We start from the raw sequence: 17,651 nt of genomic DNA on the forward strand, positions 1-17,651 counted from the left end.
TATTAATTCCCACAAAAAGAAATAATGTATTTTTCATTAAGTGACAAAAAACAAGTGTTTCTCTGGGCCAAAATTTCAAAACTACCTGGAAGTGTTAACATTATTCCTGTTCACAGAAGGAAGAAGATGATGAAGAAGATTCAGCATCCTGATAAATCTTGTAATAAATCAATAAATAAAATCTTGTAAAACCCTTCAAGAGCTGTTATTTGGGCAATCAGAAAACTGCCTTTTAAATGTTTGCATCTAAAGTTACAAAACATCACAGAATTCCTCACAAATCAAAATGAATACACCGTGCACACAATTATTCAGCACAACTGTAACTTTTCATACACGGAACAAAAGCTAAAACTTTAAAACATGTCTAAGTGTTTGAGGTGTAGCTTTAACAGTCTCGCGCAGGTAATATAATCACAGATTTTTGACCCATTTGTTTATGTATTCATGCCCCGCGTGTATGACGTCATGTTTCCAGTGATAAGACGCCCTCTGGTGGACGGTGTCGGTACGCGCGCTGCTCCTCCTCCCCTCTCTGATCAACAACCAGCCTGGTGATATCATATGCTGGCTAAACCTCCACACAGAAGCAAAATGGCCGATAGTAAACTAACCGATCATACAGCGTCTGAGAGTCATCAAGGGGTTATGCATGTTTTGTTTACAGCTTGAGAACTACAGTCGCTCAAAAAGGATATTCGCCTTTCCTCATTTTTTTGTACGATAAACATTTCGCCTTTCGGTGATGTCATTTCTTATTCAATTTAGCCTTGAAAGCCTCGAAGAACTAGCTCGCTAGGCTAGCTACCTTGCTAGCCTGCTAGCGGTAGGTCTGCAAGAATTTTTGCACAGAAGCACTTTATGTCCTATGTGATTCCCGAGGTGAGTAATCAACATGAACGTTATGCGCTTTGGTAGCTTTCATAATGTATGTGCTAGTTAACAACGTTAGTTATATCCGCCTTTACACAGCCAACAACATTTGGGTTTCTCAGTTTTAGAAGAGCTTCGCTTGTTACGCGTTTCAATGGTGAAGAAACGTCACTGAAGTTCGTAGTTTTGTTTGGCCCTGTCGACCGTTAACGTTAGTACTGTTGAACCAGCTTACTAGCAGTCTGTTCACTGTTAATAGTGTTTTTGTGCCACTGTAAAGTTACGAATTATAACAGTAAATTATGTAAATGAAATGCACTGTTTGAAGATTAGGGGCATATCGTTAATATAGCTAATACGACGAGCCTGTTGTCTGCAGTCAACTGCGTAGAGGTTAGAGTCGTCGCGCGTAGCGACAGAGGCACCTTGCGGTGGGGCAGCCTACCGCCGCGAGCCCCCGGCTCCTCAAGTCATGGCATAGTGCTCATCAGCTGCTTTAAAGTCGAGTAGCATTAGCTAGTTGCTCTCCCTAGTGAAGCTTTTCTGTGGTCTCTAGTAGCTGCACACCTAACTTACTCCTTCCTGCCATACTGGCCTGTTATTTACATTAAATCCAGGTCGTTTGCTCCCAATGCGGCTGCAGTCATCTGCCTTGTTGGGGTTCTCATACATTACATAAACTGATTATTAAAGATAATGTCAGCTTGTGCATTTATATAGGATACAGTGAAGGGTTAAAGCCATAAGTTGTCAAGTTAGCTTACATTAGCGATGTTTGACATGGTGCTAATTATGTGCAGCTTAGCTAACAGAAACATTGGGCCCTGTCGTATTTACAGCTCTCTGGTATCTGAGATCCTTTTACTCTTCCACATATAACCGGTTTTTCCTCAGCCCCCTGTAGTATGTTTTGCTTTTCCCAAAATGGGGCTCACGTGACTTGGGTATGAGTTGTGTATTTGCACATTGCATAGTTTTACTTTGGGCCGTGTGAGGCCAGCGAGAGCTTGTCTTTCATAACATTAGACATATCCCGTCACTCACATTAAAGCTAGTATCCTGTGGATAATGTTGCCATTACAGTCTTTACTCTAATGCAAAAGAACTTGACTTTTCCAGAAATGTAATAGTCACTTGCTTGTTTGGCTGCTGCCTGTGTTGTATGTTGGTTGGAATTGCAATCGTTTGCTGGTTAATGAATTATGCAGCGAGAAGCAAGGCTACCAAGGGCTGCTGTCAAGCTGTCGGCCCCTGGTTAACATTACAGTCCTTACAACATTGACTGTGTAGGAGAATACTTGGCAGTTATCTGATGAAATGCATTATTATTAATTTTGAGTCAAAGTTTAACTGTGTGTGAAAAGGGTATGCTTTTGGGAGCATTAAATTACTTTCAGTATGGTTATATGGTCATAAATAATTGAACGTGTACATTTTCTCTTCACAGACAGGAGAATCAGGAAAGGGAACAGTAGTTCATGGAAGACAAGAAAAAAAAGAAAGAAGATAAAAAGAAAAGGGAAGCCTCTCAGAAGGTAAAATTCATAGCTGACTTCGCCTATATATTTTGCAGAGAATTTGTGTGTTATTCCTGCTTCCATATCATTACCATTGACTTGGCCAGGATTGTATTTGTTGAATTGGAGTGAAATTAATTAGCCATTTTCACTATTTTATTAGGTAACTGAAGTTTTAGAGCTTTGGGAAAGATTTTTGTCATGTTTGGAAATTGTAAAATTAATATCCAATGTCATATTTTTTATGTTCGCTTAAACAGTGCCTTGCTAGTATATTTCTCAGTTGTAGTAGTAGGTCTACAAACAAAATTTGTGTTGCTTTTAAAGAAAAACAGTTTTCCACCATCAAATTCTCTTCTGCCTTATATTTAACTCACTTATTCTTTCAATTTTAGGTGCCAGAACAGAAAATCAAAGGTATGTTTTCTTTTCTTTTGTTTTTGTCATCATCACACTCCTCTTCCTTTATCACTCACTATTCCATACAATAATGTCAGTATTATGATTTCTATGTCTTGTTGTTAAATATGCTTTAATCAGCAGTACCCCGTTCTTATAATATAATTATAATTTGAATGTATTGTGATGACTGAGGGAATTATTGCATAGGGTTATGCACATGTATGCTCGCACTAGACACGTAACAGTTTTTGAATAACTTTTTTTAAACTGTTAGCTATGAAGTAGCTTAACTTGCCTGCACCTGAGTAGCATACTTTCTTTCTCTTTTTATCGTACTTAAGTCTTCAGTGATTTACACCCTTCGTTATTTGTGTATTTTAGTGCCAGAATCAGCCAAGCCCCCCTGTTCCCAGCCACTCGCCACCCCAGGCTCAGTGTCCCCCAGCCCTGGCCCTGTTGTCCCCTCATCCCCCAGTCCTGGTGCAGCCGGGGTTTCTGCACAAGTTCCTCCTGGTGGCGGGAACAATGCAAAGCAGCGGACTGCTGTGGCCAACGGACAGCCCTCCTCCTCCCCCTCTGGAAGCCAGACCTCCCAACAACAGCGATACATGTCTAGAGAGGTTCCACCAAGATTTCGCTGCCAGCAGGACCATAAAGTGCTACTGAAGAGGGGCCAGCCACCGCTGTCCTCCATGCTGCTGGGGGGTGGAGGAGGGGAAGGGGGTGCAGGAGGGGTTGGAGGAGGCAGTGGCTGGTTAGCCACCCCACCTCTTTCCTCACAGGGAGCAGATAACCCCAATGCAAACGTAACTGGAGGCACAGGTAGGTTGATGTCTCAGAACAAAAAAGATTATCAAGTTTGATATGTAGTCCACTGAGCACCACATGCCAACAAAAAAATACATTTGGAAAAACTTCAAAGGTGAGTTTTTCAAATGTATTTCTTTGGCACACCACAAGCCAAGTGCCATACAGTCCATTATATTCTAAAAATGTAGACATCTCTACGGCCGATATCTCCAAAATCGGCAACTCACACCAAAACAATCTAGATGGATAAATAGCACTACAGGTAAGAGGGAAAATATGTATTTTTGATTTTGGGGTGAACACCCTTTTTAAAATAGCAACTGTCCAGGATTTAGCTTTTTTTTAGAAACACCACTGTGCACGTTACAGTTTATCCAACAGCATTAAATTGATTTTACATCAGCATACAGTCCATCAGTTGATATAATATAAAATCACTAAAATTGTAGTTGTAAAGTTGTCAAGACTGACAACGATGATTGTCACTGTACTGACTAGTAATCTGTAGTAATGGGACCACCAGTTGGTACGTTCTGCAAGTCATTAATTAGTATTGTTTATACTTAAATTGTCAATTAAATGAATGGTCTCAATTTTGTTCATATAGATTCCAACCTGGGTTCATCCTCCGCTTCACCCCCCAATTCCTCCTCATCCACATTATGTGTCGCTGCTCTGTCGTCTTCTTCTACTACTACTACTACTACTTCAACTTATGCAAATTCCACATGGGGGGCAGGCTCTGGCAGCCCGTCCTTTTCTCAGGGCTGCGGGAAGGTGATTGTGGATGGGACTGACCTGGGGGATTGGCCTAGCATCCTAGGCGGGGCCAAATTGAGTTCTGATGGGGCTGGAGGAGGGGTGCAGGAGCAAGACTGCCCTGGTAACAACAACAACAGTAGTGCCTCATGGAGTGAGAGAAACATCCAGCAGAAAGGAGGAGCAGTAGGAGGAGGAGCAGGGAACATGGACAATCCTTCCTCACCTCGTTCTTCTCCTCTTTCCTCCTCTTCCTCGCTTAATGAATGTGTTCAGTCAAGTGGTGGTGTGTGGGGCTCTTCCACCTCTTCTCAGGTGGATGCAGGGCTAGGATCAGCAGCATTTTACAATTCCAAAGTCTCCCATCTTCTTCCTGGGCCTCAGGAGAGCCCTGTGGGTGGCAGCAGTAGTGTCCCTGGTGCCAATTTTAACCCCAACGTGAACCCCTCTGCCTGGCCTGCCCTGGTGCAGGGTGGGACATCAACTTCGGCTAGCGACAGCCTTCCACTACACTCGTCCATTACTTCAGCTTCCTCGTTCCCTGCCAGCACCACCCTCATTGCCACTCACTCTCTTTCATCTGTGAATCAAACTGGTCTCCCTCAGCAGCACACTGAGACAGCTGTGGGAGAACAGCAGCAGCACTTAGGAAGCCTTGGGCTGGAGTTGGGTTCAGGCAGGGGAACACGAGGAGCAGGACCAAATCAAGAAGGTGGCGATGACGGTGGGGTTGCTAGTGTTGAAGGAGAAGGAAGTGGCAATCTTTCTGGTTCTTCGTCTTCCTCCTCTGCTGCCTCTTCTTCTTGGAGATCCATGCCTCCAGTGTCCTCTGACCTCAGTGCACGTGCCTCACAGGCAGATGGTTGGGGTGGAGGAGGGACTGGAGCTCAGGGGCAGGAAGGGAATGTGTGGGGTGTTGGTAGCCAGGGTGACAAGGCAGGGTGGGGCACGGGAAATGATGGTGGCTCAAATACCCCAGTGGTATCTCAGGGAGCGTGGGAAGGAAGCAGTTCAGAAGCAGAGTGGGGTGGCACAGTGGGAGGTGTAAGTTCGAGTAATTTAGCAATAGGAGGTGGAAGAGGAGGAGATGGGAGCAGCAACAGCAGCAGTAATGGAGGCAGTGTAGGTATTGGTGGCAGCGTTTTGCAGGACTCTGCCTCACCAAAGTTTGCAACTATGACAAAAGCTTGGGACAATCAGAAAGGGATGGAAAGTGGGGACGGGGCAGTTGGAGAGTGGGGTGGAGGAGCAGGGCAGGGTGGAGGCACTGGAGGTGGAGGACCCTCATCCTCTAGCGGAGGAGGGTCCATAGCTGGAAGTGGTGGAGGAGGGAGTGATAGCGGACAAAAGCAGGAGCAAGCCTCGTCTGTACTCCACTGTCCCCAACAGACCTCCAATGCTGAAGTGGCCTTACTCAGCATGCTCAATCGATCTGACCTGGACCCCAGGGTTCTGTCTAACACGGGCTGGGGGCAGACCCAGATTCGCCAGAATGTGGCTTGGGACCTTGACACCACAACAAGAGTAGGAAACAGAAATGAAAGAAGTACTTCATCTTCCTCTGCATTCTCATCAGCAACCATGAACACTACCACTACTCGCGGTCCAGGGTACCCGTCTAACGCCAGTTCAATAACTAATGATCTATCTGCTGGCAGTCATACGACCAGCCTGAACTCTGGCCCTGCTACAGTGAGGGATGGCTGGGATGGTGGTGCTACACAGTCCACCTGTGGTCCTCACATTCCTGGTAGCACTATGAGGAAGCCAGGAACGCCAGAAGAAAATATGGAGGGCAACCAGGTGAAGGCAGCTGGAGGCTGGGGTGATCTCCCACCTGAAAACCAGGGCAAAGGATGGGGGGCTGAAGAACAACAATGGGGGGATCGCAGAGGTGGAGGAGGGAACTGGAGAGACTTTGGAGAACAGGGTAGTGGGTGGGCAGATGGTCCAGAAGATAAAGGTACAGGGGGATGGAAGGGGACTGGAAGAGGGGAGGCAGGTGGTTGGAGAGGACAGTGTGGAGGGGGAGGAGACTGGGGACAGAGAGACTCTACACCTGGAGGTGGGTGTGGAGATGGGCGAAGCAGAGGTGGAAGCAAATCTGATGAGGGATCTTCTTGGGGTAATTTGGATGAAGGGGGATCTCAGCGAGGAGGATGGGGAGGGGGAGATGTGGGTGGAAGCAAATCCCACCAGGACTGGGGGAGTGCCAAGCCCCACACAGCAGCACAGATACCAAACAGCCAAGTGGCACCAATGAAAGCCCCAAATCAACAGCAGCACCAATCACAGGGCCAGCAGCCACAAGGAGGTCCCATGCAAGGAGGGTGGAACAGCCGGTCCAATGTTGGAGGTGGAGGTCCACCATCCAAGAATCAGAACCAAAGTTCGGGCTGGACCTCCGGCCCCATCCCCCAAATCTCTGGGGGTGGAGGTGACTCCCTGGAGCCCAGTGGCTGGGAAGAACCCTCCCCTCAGTCCATCAGTCGCAAAATGGAAATTGATGATGGCACTTCAGCCTGGGGAGACCCAACTCGCTACAACAGCAAGAATGTGAATTTATGGGACAAAAACAGTGCTACACCCGGCCAAAGCCACGGTCAGCAGGCCCCACCACCGCCGCCACCACCACCCATGCAGCAACAACAGCCACCTAGAAGGCAGCATGGGATGCAGCACAGCAGGGACACAAATCCTGGCAATGCTGCAGTTGGTAAGCAGAAGCCATACTATTAGAAATAAGTATGCATTTGGCAAACCACAACCAATGTAGATTGAGCATTAGCATTTGGATCAGTATTTGGAGTGTTCTTAAAGTATTGCAAATTTTCTATACTCTGTCATCAGTTTATATGAATAGTAGCAATGTCGCAATTAAGTTGTGTTTTTTTGTGTGCTTGGTTCTAAATATCAGGAATAGCTGTGGCAGAGGACCACAATATTTTCTAATGTCAGCCTCATTAACACTTTATTGACTTTTAACGACTTATCATCAGAATCACACATTTGACTTGATATTTCTCTTTGCCACATTCTAAAGGGTAGTGTTCAATTTCATCACTCTCCAGGTCCAGATATGTGGGGAGGAGGTGCACAATCTGTAGATAATGGTACGGCTGCGTGGGGCCAGGTGTCAGATGCAGCAACAGGTTGGGGTGATTCAGATGAACCCGGCAAAGCTTCTGGCTGGGGGAACCCTTCACCCAACCCTGGTAAACCTGGTAAGAATAGAAAAAAATGTGTGTAATTCAAAATATTAGAATATCGTGAGTTCTTAATTGTAGATGCTCACTATCATTTTGAGACATGCTGAGTCTCAAAACAAGCAACATTACACATCTCTCAATTTGAATGGGGTTCAGCAATTGTCAAACCACAAGGTCCAAACAGAGGGAATCTAGAGAACTGACGGCCAACATTATCATAACCATCTGCATTGATTTTGCTGCAGTCACCAAGTCAGTGGAAAGCTGGGGTGGTAAGGCAGAGGCCTCTGTTGCAGCCTCCCGTCACCCCAGCTGGGACGAGGAAGATGATGGTGGTGGAGGGGTCTGGAACAGCACTGGCTCCCAGGGAAGCAGCTCCTCCTTCAACTCTGGAGGCTGGGGTCAGACTCATGGAGGAAAGAGAGGCAACATCAAGGTAAGGATAAGGAGGTTCAAGGACACATAAACAAGTTTACGTAGCCTCTCTTGGTTCTCTGTAAGACAAAGCAGTTCTCATTTTGTTTAGTAAGTTTCCTCAATATTGACAATCGCTTGCACTTTTTATTCCCTTTTTTTCACTGAGAGTAATGTTTGAATTTCTTACTAAAGAGTGGAGGAGGGGACAGCTGGATGAACCCAGTGTCACGCCAGTTTTCAAACATGGGTCTTCTGGTAAGATGTAAAAAATAATCTCTATTTCTAGCTATTGGAAACAGCCATTGTAATATGTTATTGATGTTTTTCATTATTGTCTTATCTGTCATATTGCTGTTTTTTCTAAAGATACTCAATCAAAACTCTCTTAATCAAAATGTGATGGATGATAAGTGAGGCCTCTGTTACTGTCCTATGAACAAGTGTGAGGTCACTAAATGAATTGTTGTTTTGTAGGGTGATGACCCAAGTGTTGACAAAAAGATGGAAGGAGACAAGAGAGGAATAACTGACTATAACGGAGAGATGCGGAGGGGAGGAAGAGGTGGAGGAGGTTACCGCATGCCTAGTTCCAAAGACATGGGTCCTGTTGACATGGGGCCCTATGGTGAAAAGGTACGAGTCTTCTAACTAGTATTAAGTTATTTTACAGACCTTCCATTTTCAAAGTTAGCTATCATTTTGTATTATTTCAACTTTTATATCAACAATATTTTAAGTTGTGAGTTTTGCTAACTTTAGGACTTAAATGAAAAATTACTATGATATGAGAAAACTAATACATTGTTATTGTTGTACGGATTCCATTGTACTCCAGATGGGTGGCCATGGAGTGTTTGTTGGCAGTGGCGGAGGGATGCCTCAGTCTCGAGGGATGCACCAGCCTGGCATTCATCCAATGAACCCCTCCCAAGGGTTGCGTGCTCAAGTGCCTCATCAGTTCCTGTCTGCTCCGGTCTGTTGTCTTCCGTCTCTGATGTTATTTAGTTATAATGAATGTTGTATTTAGGAAAGGTGGAGGCTCTCCTGAGTCCTGCCAATGTTGACTCAAACAAAAGTTTTGGTTGGTTGTATGATTTTCAGTACTAACTGAAAATTGCCCATTGGCTATGTAGCTTTTAGGCTAGAGAGTCGCTGAGGAGGCCATTAACAAAATGTTTAGACATTATGAAATAATCGTAGAAAGGGTTTCAGTCGTAGTCATCTGGCCAGATGACTACGACCGAAACCTTATGGAACACTCCTGGACAAATGAGGGACTACACCATCTTATTATGAAATAATGTACTTCATCTTATTTATTTCCTGTGTGCTGTATAATAACTGTTATTTAATTGTTTTATTTTCCCAGCATTCCTCAGTTCTGTTTGGCAATTTTACAAGATGTCTGATAAACAATGACCCTTGTCTAATTCATCTGGCCGTAGATAGTAATGCACTTGTTGCATCATGAAGCCTCTTGACTTCATGAGTTTCCAATTTATAAGAAGTGGCTTCTTGAGCCTGTCTTACTTTGTGCACATGCACGTTTCTGATAAATCCAAAAACTGATCACTGTTTTCATTTAGACAAGTTCTCAAAACAAAGATCCCGCTTACTGTCCATCACTTTTACCCACTTTATAAACAACATTTTGGTCCTCAGACCTTCATCAGGCAAAGTTTATATAAAGAAACAGCCTCATACATACATATATAGGCTATAGGCTCTCACCCGGGAAATAGCCACTGATCAGAGGAAGCCAGCAACTACGGACATTAAATAAAAAACAATGTAGGCCATAGTCTTCAAAATGTAGGAAAAGACACCAAAGGAAATCTTAAAATGGAAAAAAGCCTAATAGTCACAGTACAGTAACATATAAACAAGACAAATTTATCTAAACAAGAACACCTTTAATGTGCGGAGCCCTCATCTCCTCCATCTCAAATTCATAAATTTGGAATGAATTGAGCTCGATGAAAGGGGTGTCCTTTTTCTCATATTATTCCATCCAAGTGTCTGTATTAATGGTCATATATAAAGAAATTCCTGTGACATGCAGGTGACGGGTCCTATGCTGAAGCAGATGCCCTCTCCTGGTGGGAGTGTGGGTGGAGTGGTTGGAGGAGTAGGAGGCGTCAGTGGCGTTGGAAGTGTCGGAGGGGTCGGTGGTGTTGGTGGAGGAGTGTTCCCTCCTCAGATTTCCCCACAGCAGCTAGCCATGCTCAGCAACATTTACCCCCACATGCAGCAGTTCCATCTGGTACGTGACTAAATAAAGATTGTTGACTGATGGATTGATTCATCACATTGAAATAAATATTTCAATGTTGTCTGTTGTATACAACAGTCTGCCTAACTCTGTATTGGAATATCTTAAAATACATGGTGAATTGTAATAAACCCACTCCCTAATAACATACTTGCAGTGTCTGAATGTGAGCACTAGCCTATGTATTCTTTGTTTACCTCAATTTCTGCCTACCAACCCACAGGCTTGTCAGCTCCTGCTACAACAGCAGCAACAGCAGCAGCAGCTCCTGCAGAACCAGAGGAAGTTCCCTCAGCCTCAGCCTCTCAGGCAGCAGCCAGACCCACAGCAGGTAACCATGATCATGTTCTATACCATACCATGCAACATCCTCAGGACTATTGTATTTTTCTGCAGCAAAAACGCTGTCTTAATCATGCTACAGACAATACTAAATGAGAAGTGGTCCGACCTTGGTCAGAACTGTTTTAACCTGGGTTAATAAGTTGAGATTGATTTGAGAACTACACACAATATTAAGACCTTTATGATCCGATTACTTAAACCCTCTGGTACTCCACTAATGTGACTGCAATTTACCCCTCAATCATATTACCTACAACCTATAAAACTCTAAATGTTGGTAAATAAGGTGTTAATTCACCTAGGCAATTTGTGACCATTCACCATTCATTACTTTACAGTTATTCTGATAGTGATTTATTTTCTTGAATCTTGTCCTTCTCAGTTGGCAAGGATTATGGCTATTCTGCAGCAGCAGAGACAGCATCAGCAGGGTGGAGTTGGAGGAGCAGCAGCAGGAGGAGGGAGCTCCAAACTGTCCCCCTCTCACCTGGGAGGAGGCCTTTCCAAACAGCCCATGGTAGACCCCCTTCCGCATCCTGGAATGGGGGGCCCCTTATCAGACCTTCATGCCAAAACACAAGGGATGTACTCGGGTGAGTCCAACAAGCAAGTTTGTGGGTTAGACTCCATTGGTTTTATGTGATGCAGTCTGCTGTATAGGTAACTATTAATGTAACTGGTATAAGGTTTAAAGTTTTGTTTACTTTTATTGGTGTTTGTTAGGCTACCAAAATAGGATTGTAGAATCCTATCTTGGGGTACATGAAGTCTGCAAATCAACAGAGACATTTAGGATCAAGTGTGCCCTAGGGTAATAGCATACAGCCCTGCCCACCTGCAATGTTAGCGTCTCAGTATCCTGTTGCTGGTCTGTCTGTTTGTCTATGTGAGCCAATAAGAACTATCCAGTTATATCTATCTAATTTGTGTAAACACAGACATGTTTCCTTTGTAAGCATTGTTGCTATAACAACGGACCTCCATTTTAAACAGTCCCTAGCACTTTAGTACTTAGTGCAATCTCAGTGATACTGAACACAAACTCGGGGGGAAAAAAATAAACGTACCAGCTCAGCCAAAGGCTGTACTGAACTGAACATTAGTAGAATGTAATGTGCCCATGAATGTTTGTATTTTTGCGCTTGTCAGGGCTTGCCCCTGGTGGTAACCTGTCAGGACTGGAGCTCAGTCCCATGATGGGAGGGATGAAGGACACAGGAGGACAGCAATCCCGCTTCAAATGGATGATGGAGGGACACTCCCCAGCTCCATCTCCCCCTGACACAGCCCTTCACAAGAATGGTAGGTTAACAGATGGTTCGTAACATGATTTTTGCAAAGGCAAAATTCACACTTTGGGGAAAGCACACCTCCCAGGCTGTTAACTGCGTTGTTAATCACCTTTATTCACAATGTATCTGAATGAACCACTGCAAATCAAAGTGATTTGGGATATATTTGTGTAAATCTGTGTGACTTTATTTATCTTTTGTGTGCTGTTCCCAAGGCCCTTTACCCAGTGTTATAAAGGTGAGAGGAGGATCCCCTTATTCCCAATATGAAATGCTGGGCGGTGATGGTTTGGGGATTCCCCCTCAAGGCTCTGCAGACAACTGGCACCGGACCCCTGGAAGTAAAATGGGAAACAAACCTCCCACATCCAGCTGGCCTCCAGGTGAGTGTGTCTTTCTCCGCTACATTTTGCCAAAGGACAAGAAATTAGGATTAGAGAGTAGACAGGTGTCAACCTATCCAGTGTGCAATGTGTGTGCATGCATACTGACTCAGTACTTCTGTATCTCAGAAGCTATTGTGCTGTTTTCATTTAAGTACCTATCCTAAAGCAAACGAATTACATTCATTTGCTCCTAATTTTATAGCCATCCAATATGTACACATGTTAGGTTAAAGATAAGAGTCTTAGTCAAACTGTCCCTAAATATATAAATCCACAACAATAAACACAGCCTCAACCACAGGATTTGGGTTAAATTCTTTTGGTATTTGATTTAAAAATAGCAATGGCAATATAGCATATCATTTCAATTAATCAATACGTTTTCTGTTCTCTGATGACAGAGTTCCAGCCCGGTGTGCCCTGGAAGGGAATCCAGAGTAGTGGAGACCCAGAGTCTGACCCCTACATGACCCCTGGTAGTGTTCTTGGCTCCCCAGGACCCCCGAGCCTCAACGACTCTGACCACCAGTTACTGCGAGACAACATAGGTATTTGACTGAATGTGCCAAATATTTTGATGAGCATAGCTGTTGGTTTTAGCATTGGTTCTTAAAATATCACTTGCAAATCTCAAAAATCACAAAAAGTTCCAATTTGGTCCCAAATAAAGGCAAAGAATAGATGGGGCTTACTATTGTAATATTGTAATGGCATTAGTCACTTTTGACCAGCAAGAGCATGAAGCTGAGAGACTGAATGAGATTTTTTTTTTGATATTAGATATTACTATCTAATCTATTATCTATACACGGCTTAAGGTTGTTAATAGAGCGTATTATGTTGAGTTCTCTTTCAAAGCGCTCTCCTTTGAGGATTAGGGCTGAGCAATAAATCTATTCACCATTAACTGTTATCACTGTAAAATGGTGGAATTTTTTATGGTGAATAATGATAATAATAATGATCCACAATTCTGTTGTCTGAATTATTACTACAAAGCAATCCCTCAGATTTCAGTGCTAACTGAAAATTACATTTCCAGTTTCTCATTACTATCCAGTGTGATGATCATCATCAACTGATTTAACTCAATTCAAATTCCACAACTAGACATAATGCATCTTGCTTAATAACAATTCCAAGGCTATTTTTAGCATACTGTTGCCTTTTTGCTGGATCTAGAACAAATGTCTTTCACTCACTGGCTTGTTAAACACACATGCACAAAGTGAGGCATGTAGCATATGCAAGTGCAGCCAAGTGTTTTTTGATTTGTTTTGTTTTTCTAAATCACGTAACCAAAGTAATGGAAATACTTGAAAACATGCTCCAGTGCCATTTAATGACAGAAAGTCTAAGGGCAAAGGTTTTGACAAACCATGTTCCTCACAGGCTCTATCTGCAGTCCAGCTCTACTATGGTTGCCTTGGATGTGTTGCTTTCAGATAACCTTTAAATGTTTTGTAGGGCCAAACCCCTCCCTCAACACCTCGCTGCCTTCACCTGGTGCCTGGCCCTATAGTGCCTCAGACAGCCCCCTCAGCAATGCACACAGCACAGGTATATGTTTTGGTTTGTTCACTTTTGATTTATTCTGTATTTCCTTTTCATTTTGATTTTTTTTTTATCTCCTTCATCTAATTAGCTCAGTTGTTATTTGCTTTTCAATGTATTTGTTTCTGTTAGTATAATGTGTTTGCACTGTGTTTTACTGGTGTACAAGTTATGCCTTTTATACAAAGATGCCAAAGAAGCTAGCTGTACTGTGTCCACTCCCATTTCTGTGATCTGTTTGTCAAAACTCTTTTCCCACCTCCCCATTTTCTCTTCAGGAAAGTACTCGGAGTACAAACCCAGCTGGCCCCCAGAGCCCATCGGACAAAACAAGTTGTGGAAGACCAATCGCAACAGCTCACAGCTACCACGCCCTCCTCCTGGCTTAACCAATCAGAAGCAGGCCTCGCCCTCCCCATGGGGTAGCGGAGGCCCACGGTTGGCCCGGAGCTGGGGAGGGGGCGGGATTAATCAAGAGTCAAGATTTGGGTCAGGTACTGTTTACAGGGAAAATATTTAAATATATATATAATATTAAAATGTCATAACCATCTGTCATCAACTATGACATCCCTGCTAATTGTTTCGTCTTCTTTTCTCTTCTTTTTGCTTTATTCTTTATAGGCTCAGCTTGGAGCGATGGTGTGGCCTCCAGAGGCAGCTGCTGGTTGCTGCTGAGCAACCTGACCCCCCAGGTAAGGAGTGATGAAATAGCGGTAGGGGCAGGTTGAGAGAGATGGAAACTGTGGGAAGTAAATTTTAAACTAAATGGACAATTATCAGGGATTTGTAGAGAAACTGAATATTAACAATGTCACCACCGGTAAACCTGTTGTCAATAAACTGAGAGTGCAGAAGGGTGAAGAAAAGATGTAACGGGAGTATGCTGTGCAAGCAATGAAGAATTAAAATTTTCTTACAACCCTTCATCACAGAAGAATTTATCACAGCTATAAAGTAAAACAGCTGCCCAGACAGATTTTGAATTCAAAAGCATTAAATCGCTGTGCTCATTCATCTGTATTCCCCTTCAGTCTGTCTTATGCAAATTAGACAGAATGATGCGTGACCCAGCTGTAATTGGATTGTGAAGTTGGATGAGCCATTTAATCAATTAGGGTTGGCATAAATGACACTCGCATGACACTGCTCAGGGAAAAGCATAGAACTGAAAATGTTTAATTATAAGTCTAGACAAAGTTTTTGTTTTAGTGATATAGCCTTACTCAGTGCTCATGTGCACAGGCTTGCAAAACTTGTATATCTTACTGTAAGTGTGACAGAATTACAGAACGATAAAGTCACGGTGTACAGTCTCATTACATGACTTATTAATACTCTGTTCTTCATACACAAAACCATTGTTGTATAATTCCTAGATTCCCTGACCTTTCTCTGTCACTATTATTGATGACTCAAGATCGCAGACAATTACTGTAGCTATGTCACATCCCACACACAATCTTTACACTTAACCTTCTATCTCTGTAGATTGATGGCTCCACGCTAAGGACTATCTGCATGCAGCATGGCCCCCTGCTGACCTTCCACCTTGGCCTGACCCAGGGCAGTGCTCTGATTCGCTACAGCAGCCGGCAGGAAGCAGTCAAGGCCCAGGGTGCACTGCACATGTAGGTTAACCTGTAACGTCACTAACACAAATATACTTAATGTTGAACATGCTCCTTTTGATCTAAATTCTTGTCTTGTAACACCCTCTCAGGTGTGTTCTGGGCAACACCACAATCCTGGCAGAGTTTGTGAGTGAGGAAGAAGTCGCTCGCTATTTTGCACATTCCCAGGCCGGCGGGGCAGAGGGGGTCAGCTCGGGAGGGGCATCTGCCGGTGGGACGCAGGGTTCATCTGGAACAGGCACCGCTGTGGCCAGCAGTGGGGGCAGCTCCCCAGGGAATGAGCGGGCAGCAGCAGGCACAACTTCAGGTGGAAATGGAAATGGTGGTGGAGGAGGAGAAAGTGGAGCAGCGGTTCTAGGTAGTGTGAGGTCCTCTGGCTCTGCCTGGCAGAGTCTTGATGGTACAGGCAGTTCTTCAGAAACCTCTTCAGCCCAAGGACCCGGGCTGGGGATATTTTCCCAATGGAGCACCAACGGGGCAGGGGAGGGAGGAGGTGTTGGGGGAGTGGAGTCTGGGAGGTCTGGGCTCTGGGGGGGCATGACTGCGGGATACCCCAGCAGCAGCCTGTGGGGGGCACCGCAAATGGAGGAAAGGCACCAAATGGACAGCCCTGCCGCATTGTTGCCTGGCGACCTGCTGGGGGGAGGAGCTGATTCCATCTGATGAGCCCCCCTCCATTTGTAAGTGTAGGTTTGGACACACTGATACAACATACACTGGGATACATATGTATTTACTATAGCACACACGCACACAAACACATTTACATGGTATGCATATTAATGTGCACACACATAAAGCAGAAATGTGAGACATGCTTACACACATTCTCGTGGCCAGACTTAAGCTATTATATAAACAAATGCAGGGACTGTTAGATGTGTATACAGCCTTTTTCCACAGATGAAGATTTCAACTGCTTAGACTTGAAACCTGAAAAAGAATGAAAAGTCAGTTGGTCTGAAAGACTTGACTGGATTGCAATGTGCTTAGTAAATAGGGGACTTTTCAACAGATTTACATACACATGCACACACCAAATACAGACAAGCCTTCAGACAGATGGGCACTGTAAACAGCATTACCTTCATCGTATAAGAGAACTTAAAACTACTACATGATGTGAGGTTAAAGTGTAGTTTGTATTCACGTCCCCTTAAAAGCGGAGACCGAATCCAAACATGCAAACAGCTCTGATTGAAAACAGAACTGTATCTTACTGTGTATGTTAGGTTTGTTTGTTTTTTCAGTTTGTTTGTATGTATGGTTTTAATTTTTGAACAGTGAAAATATTGAAAAATGTCATTGTTCTGTTTTCAAAATGCTGACCTCCTACTGTTGTATCTCACGCACTCTTTCTCTGTTATTCTCTCTTGAACATGTTTGTTACTGTTGCAGTGATAAATGTTAAATTGCTGGCAGTTTGAGGCTATGTTGCATTTCTCCATGTGTCGATACTGTGCGCAGTATCTCACACTATATGGACATGAGTGTGAGTGAGACTGAGACCAAGTAAGTGGATTAAACCACCACGTGTGTGTGCGCTCGTGTGTGTGTGTGTGTGTGCGTGCGCGCGTGTGTGTGTGTGTGTGTGCGCGCGTGTGTGTGTGAATGTGAGGATAATGTGTGTGTATGTTACTGCCTGTCATAATGTGGGCAAGGCTGCTTACTATACAGAAGGTCTATACAAAAATGTTTTGAGTGCATTCGGTATACTGCTGACTGTGTGTTAAGAAATATTGGCACTAATGCTTTTTTTTTCTCTCATTTGAAATTGTTTGTTTTTTTAGCAGACTTGTCTTTTTTATTGTCCAACCTGCAATAATAAAAAAGAACATTTTAATGACACAAAGAGCTGAAGGCATATGCGTTGAGAAAATGGACATGCCAAATCTTATCAAACTGTGTGGAGTGGGAGGGGTGGGGTGGGTTGTTTACAGATGCAGAGTAAGAGTTACCGTACGTTTTTAATGTTCTGTTGTTGTGTATTCGTTTTAAATTAAGACAGGCTTTAACACTCCTGTTCAGTGTTTTCGTTATGAGATTTTACAAAGGAAAAATTTATTTAAACAAATGAGAACAAGATTAATAAAGATGAAAGTATTGGCTTCTAAATGTGTCCTTGTCATTATTGTAATTTTGTTGTGTGTGAATTTAGGTTTCTGGATGTTGGAAAGCTTT

General features: G+C 43.8%; 1 protein-coding gene across 1 annotated transcript; it reads left to right on the forward strand.

Annotated features, from left to right (window-relative positions):
• The first annotated feature begins 558 nt into the window (after nt 1-558).
• On the forward strand, nt 559-17,585 carry LOC122868590 (trinucleotide repeat-containing gene 6B protein-like). The gene is made up of 21 exons (XM_044180681.1): nt 559-882; nt 2,321-2,408; nt 2,786-2,807; nt 3,174-3,614; nt 4,210-7,077; nt 7,433-7,585; nt 7,816-8,006; nt 8,180-8,242; nt 8,462-8,620; nt 8,823-8,960; nt 10,050-10,250; nt 10,483-10,590; nt 10,987-11,197; nt 11,754-11,906; nt 12,112-12,279; nt 12,684-12,830; nt 13,750-13,842; nt 14,115-14,330; nt 14,461-14,531; nt 15,328-15,467; nt 15,560-17,585. Exons 2-21 carry the CDS (start codon nt 2,352-2,354, stop codon nt 16,131-16,133), a joined length of 6,174 nt encoding a protein of 2,057 aa, XP_044036616.1. The 5' UTR covers nt 559-882; nt 2,321-2,351; the 3' UTR covers nt 16,134-17,585.
• The last annotated feature ends 66 nt before the right edge of the window (nt 17,586-17,651 follow it).

Source organism: Siniperca chuatsi, linkage group LG21 (assembly GCF_020085105.1).
Source record: "Siniperca chuatsi isolate FFG_IHB_CAS linkage group LG21, ASM2008510v1, whole genome shotgun sequence".
Lineage (NCBI taxonomy): Eukaryota > Metazoa > Chordata > Actinopteri > Centrarchiformes > Sinipercidae > Siniperca > Siniperca chuatsi.

Coding starts and splice junctions, on each gene's coding strand:
- LOC122868590 (XM_044180681.1), top strand. CDS start 2,352: ATGGAAGACAAGAAAAAAAAGAAAGAAGATAAAAAGAAAAGGGAAGCC. Junction 12,280..12,683: donor CACATCCAGCTGGCCTCCAG/GTGAGTGTGTCT, acceptor CTCTGATGACAG/AGTTCCAGCCCGGTGTGCCC. Junction 12,831..13,749: donor GTTACTGCGAGACAACATAG/GTATTTGACTGA, acceptor AATGTTTTGTAG/GGCCAAACCCCTCCCTCAAC.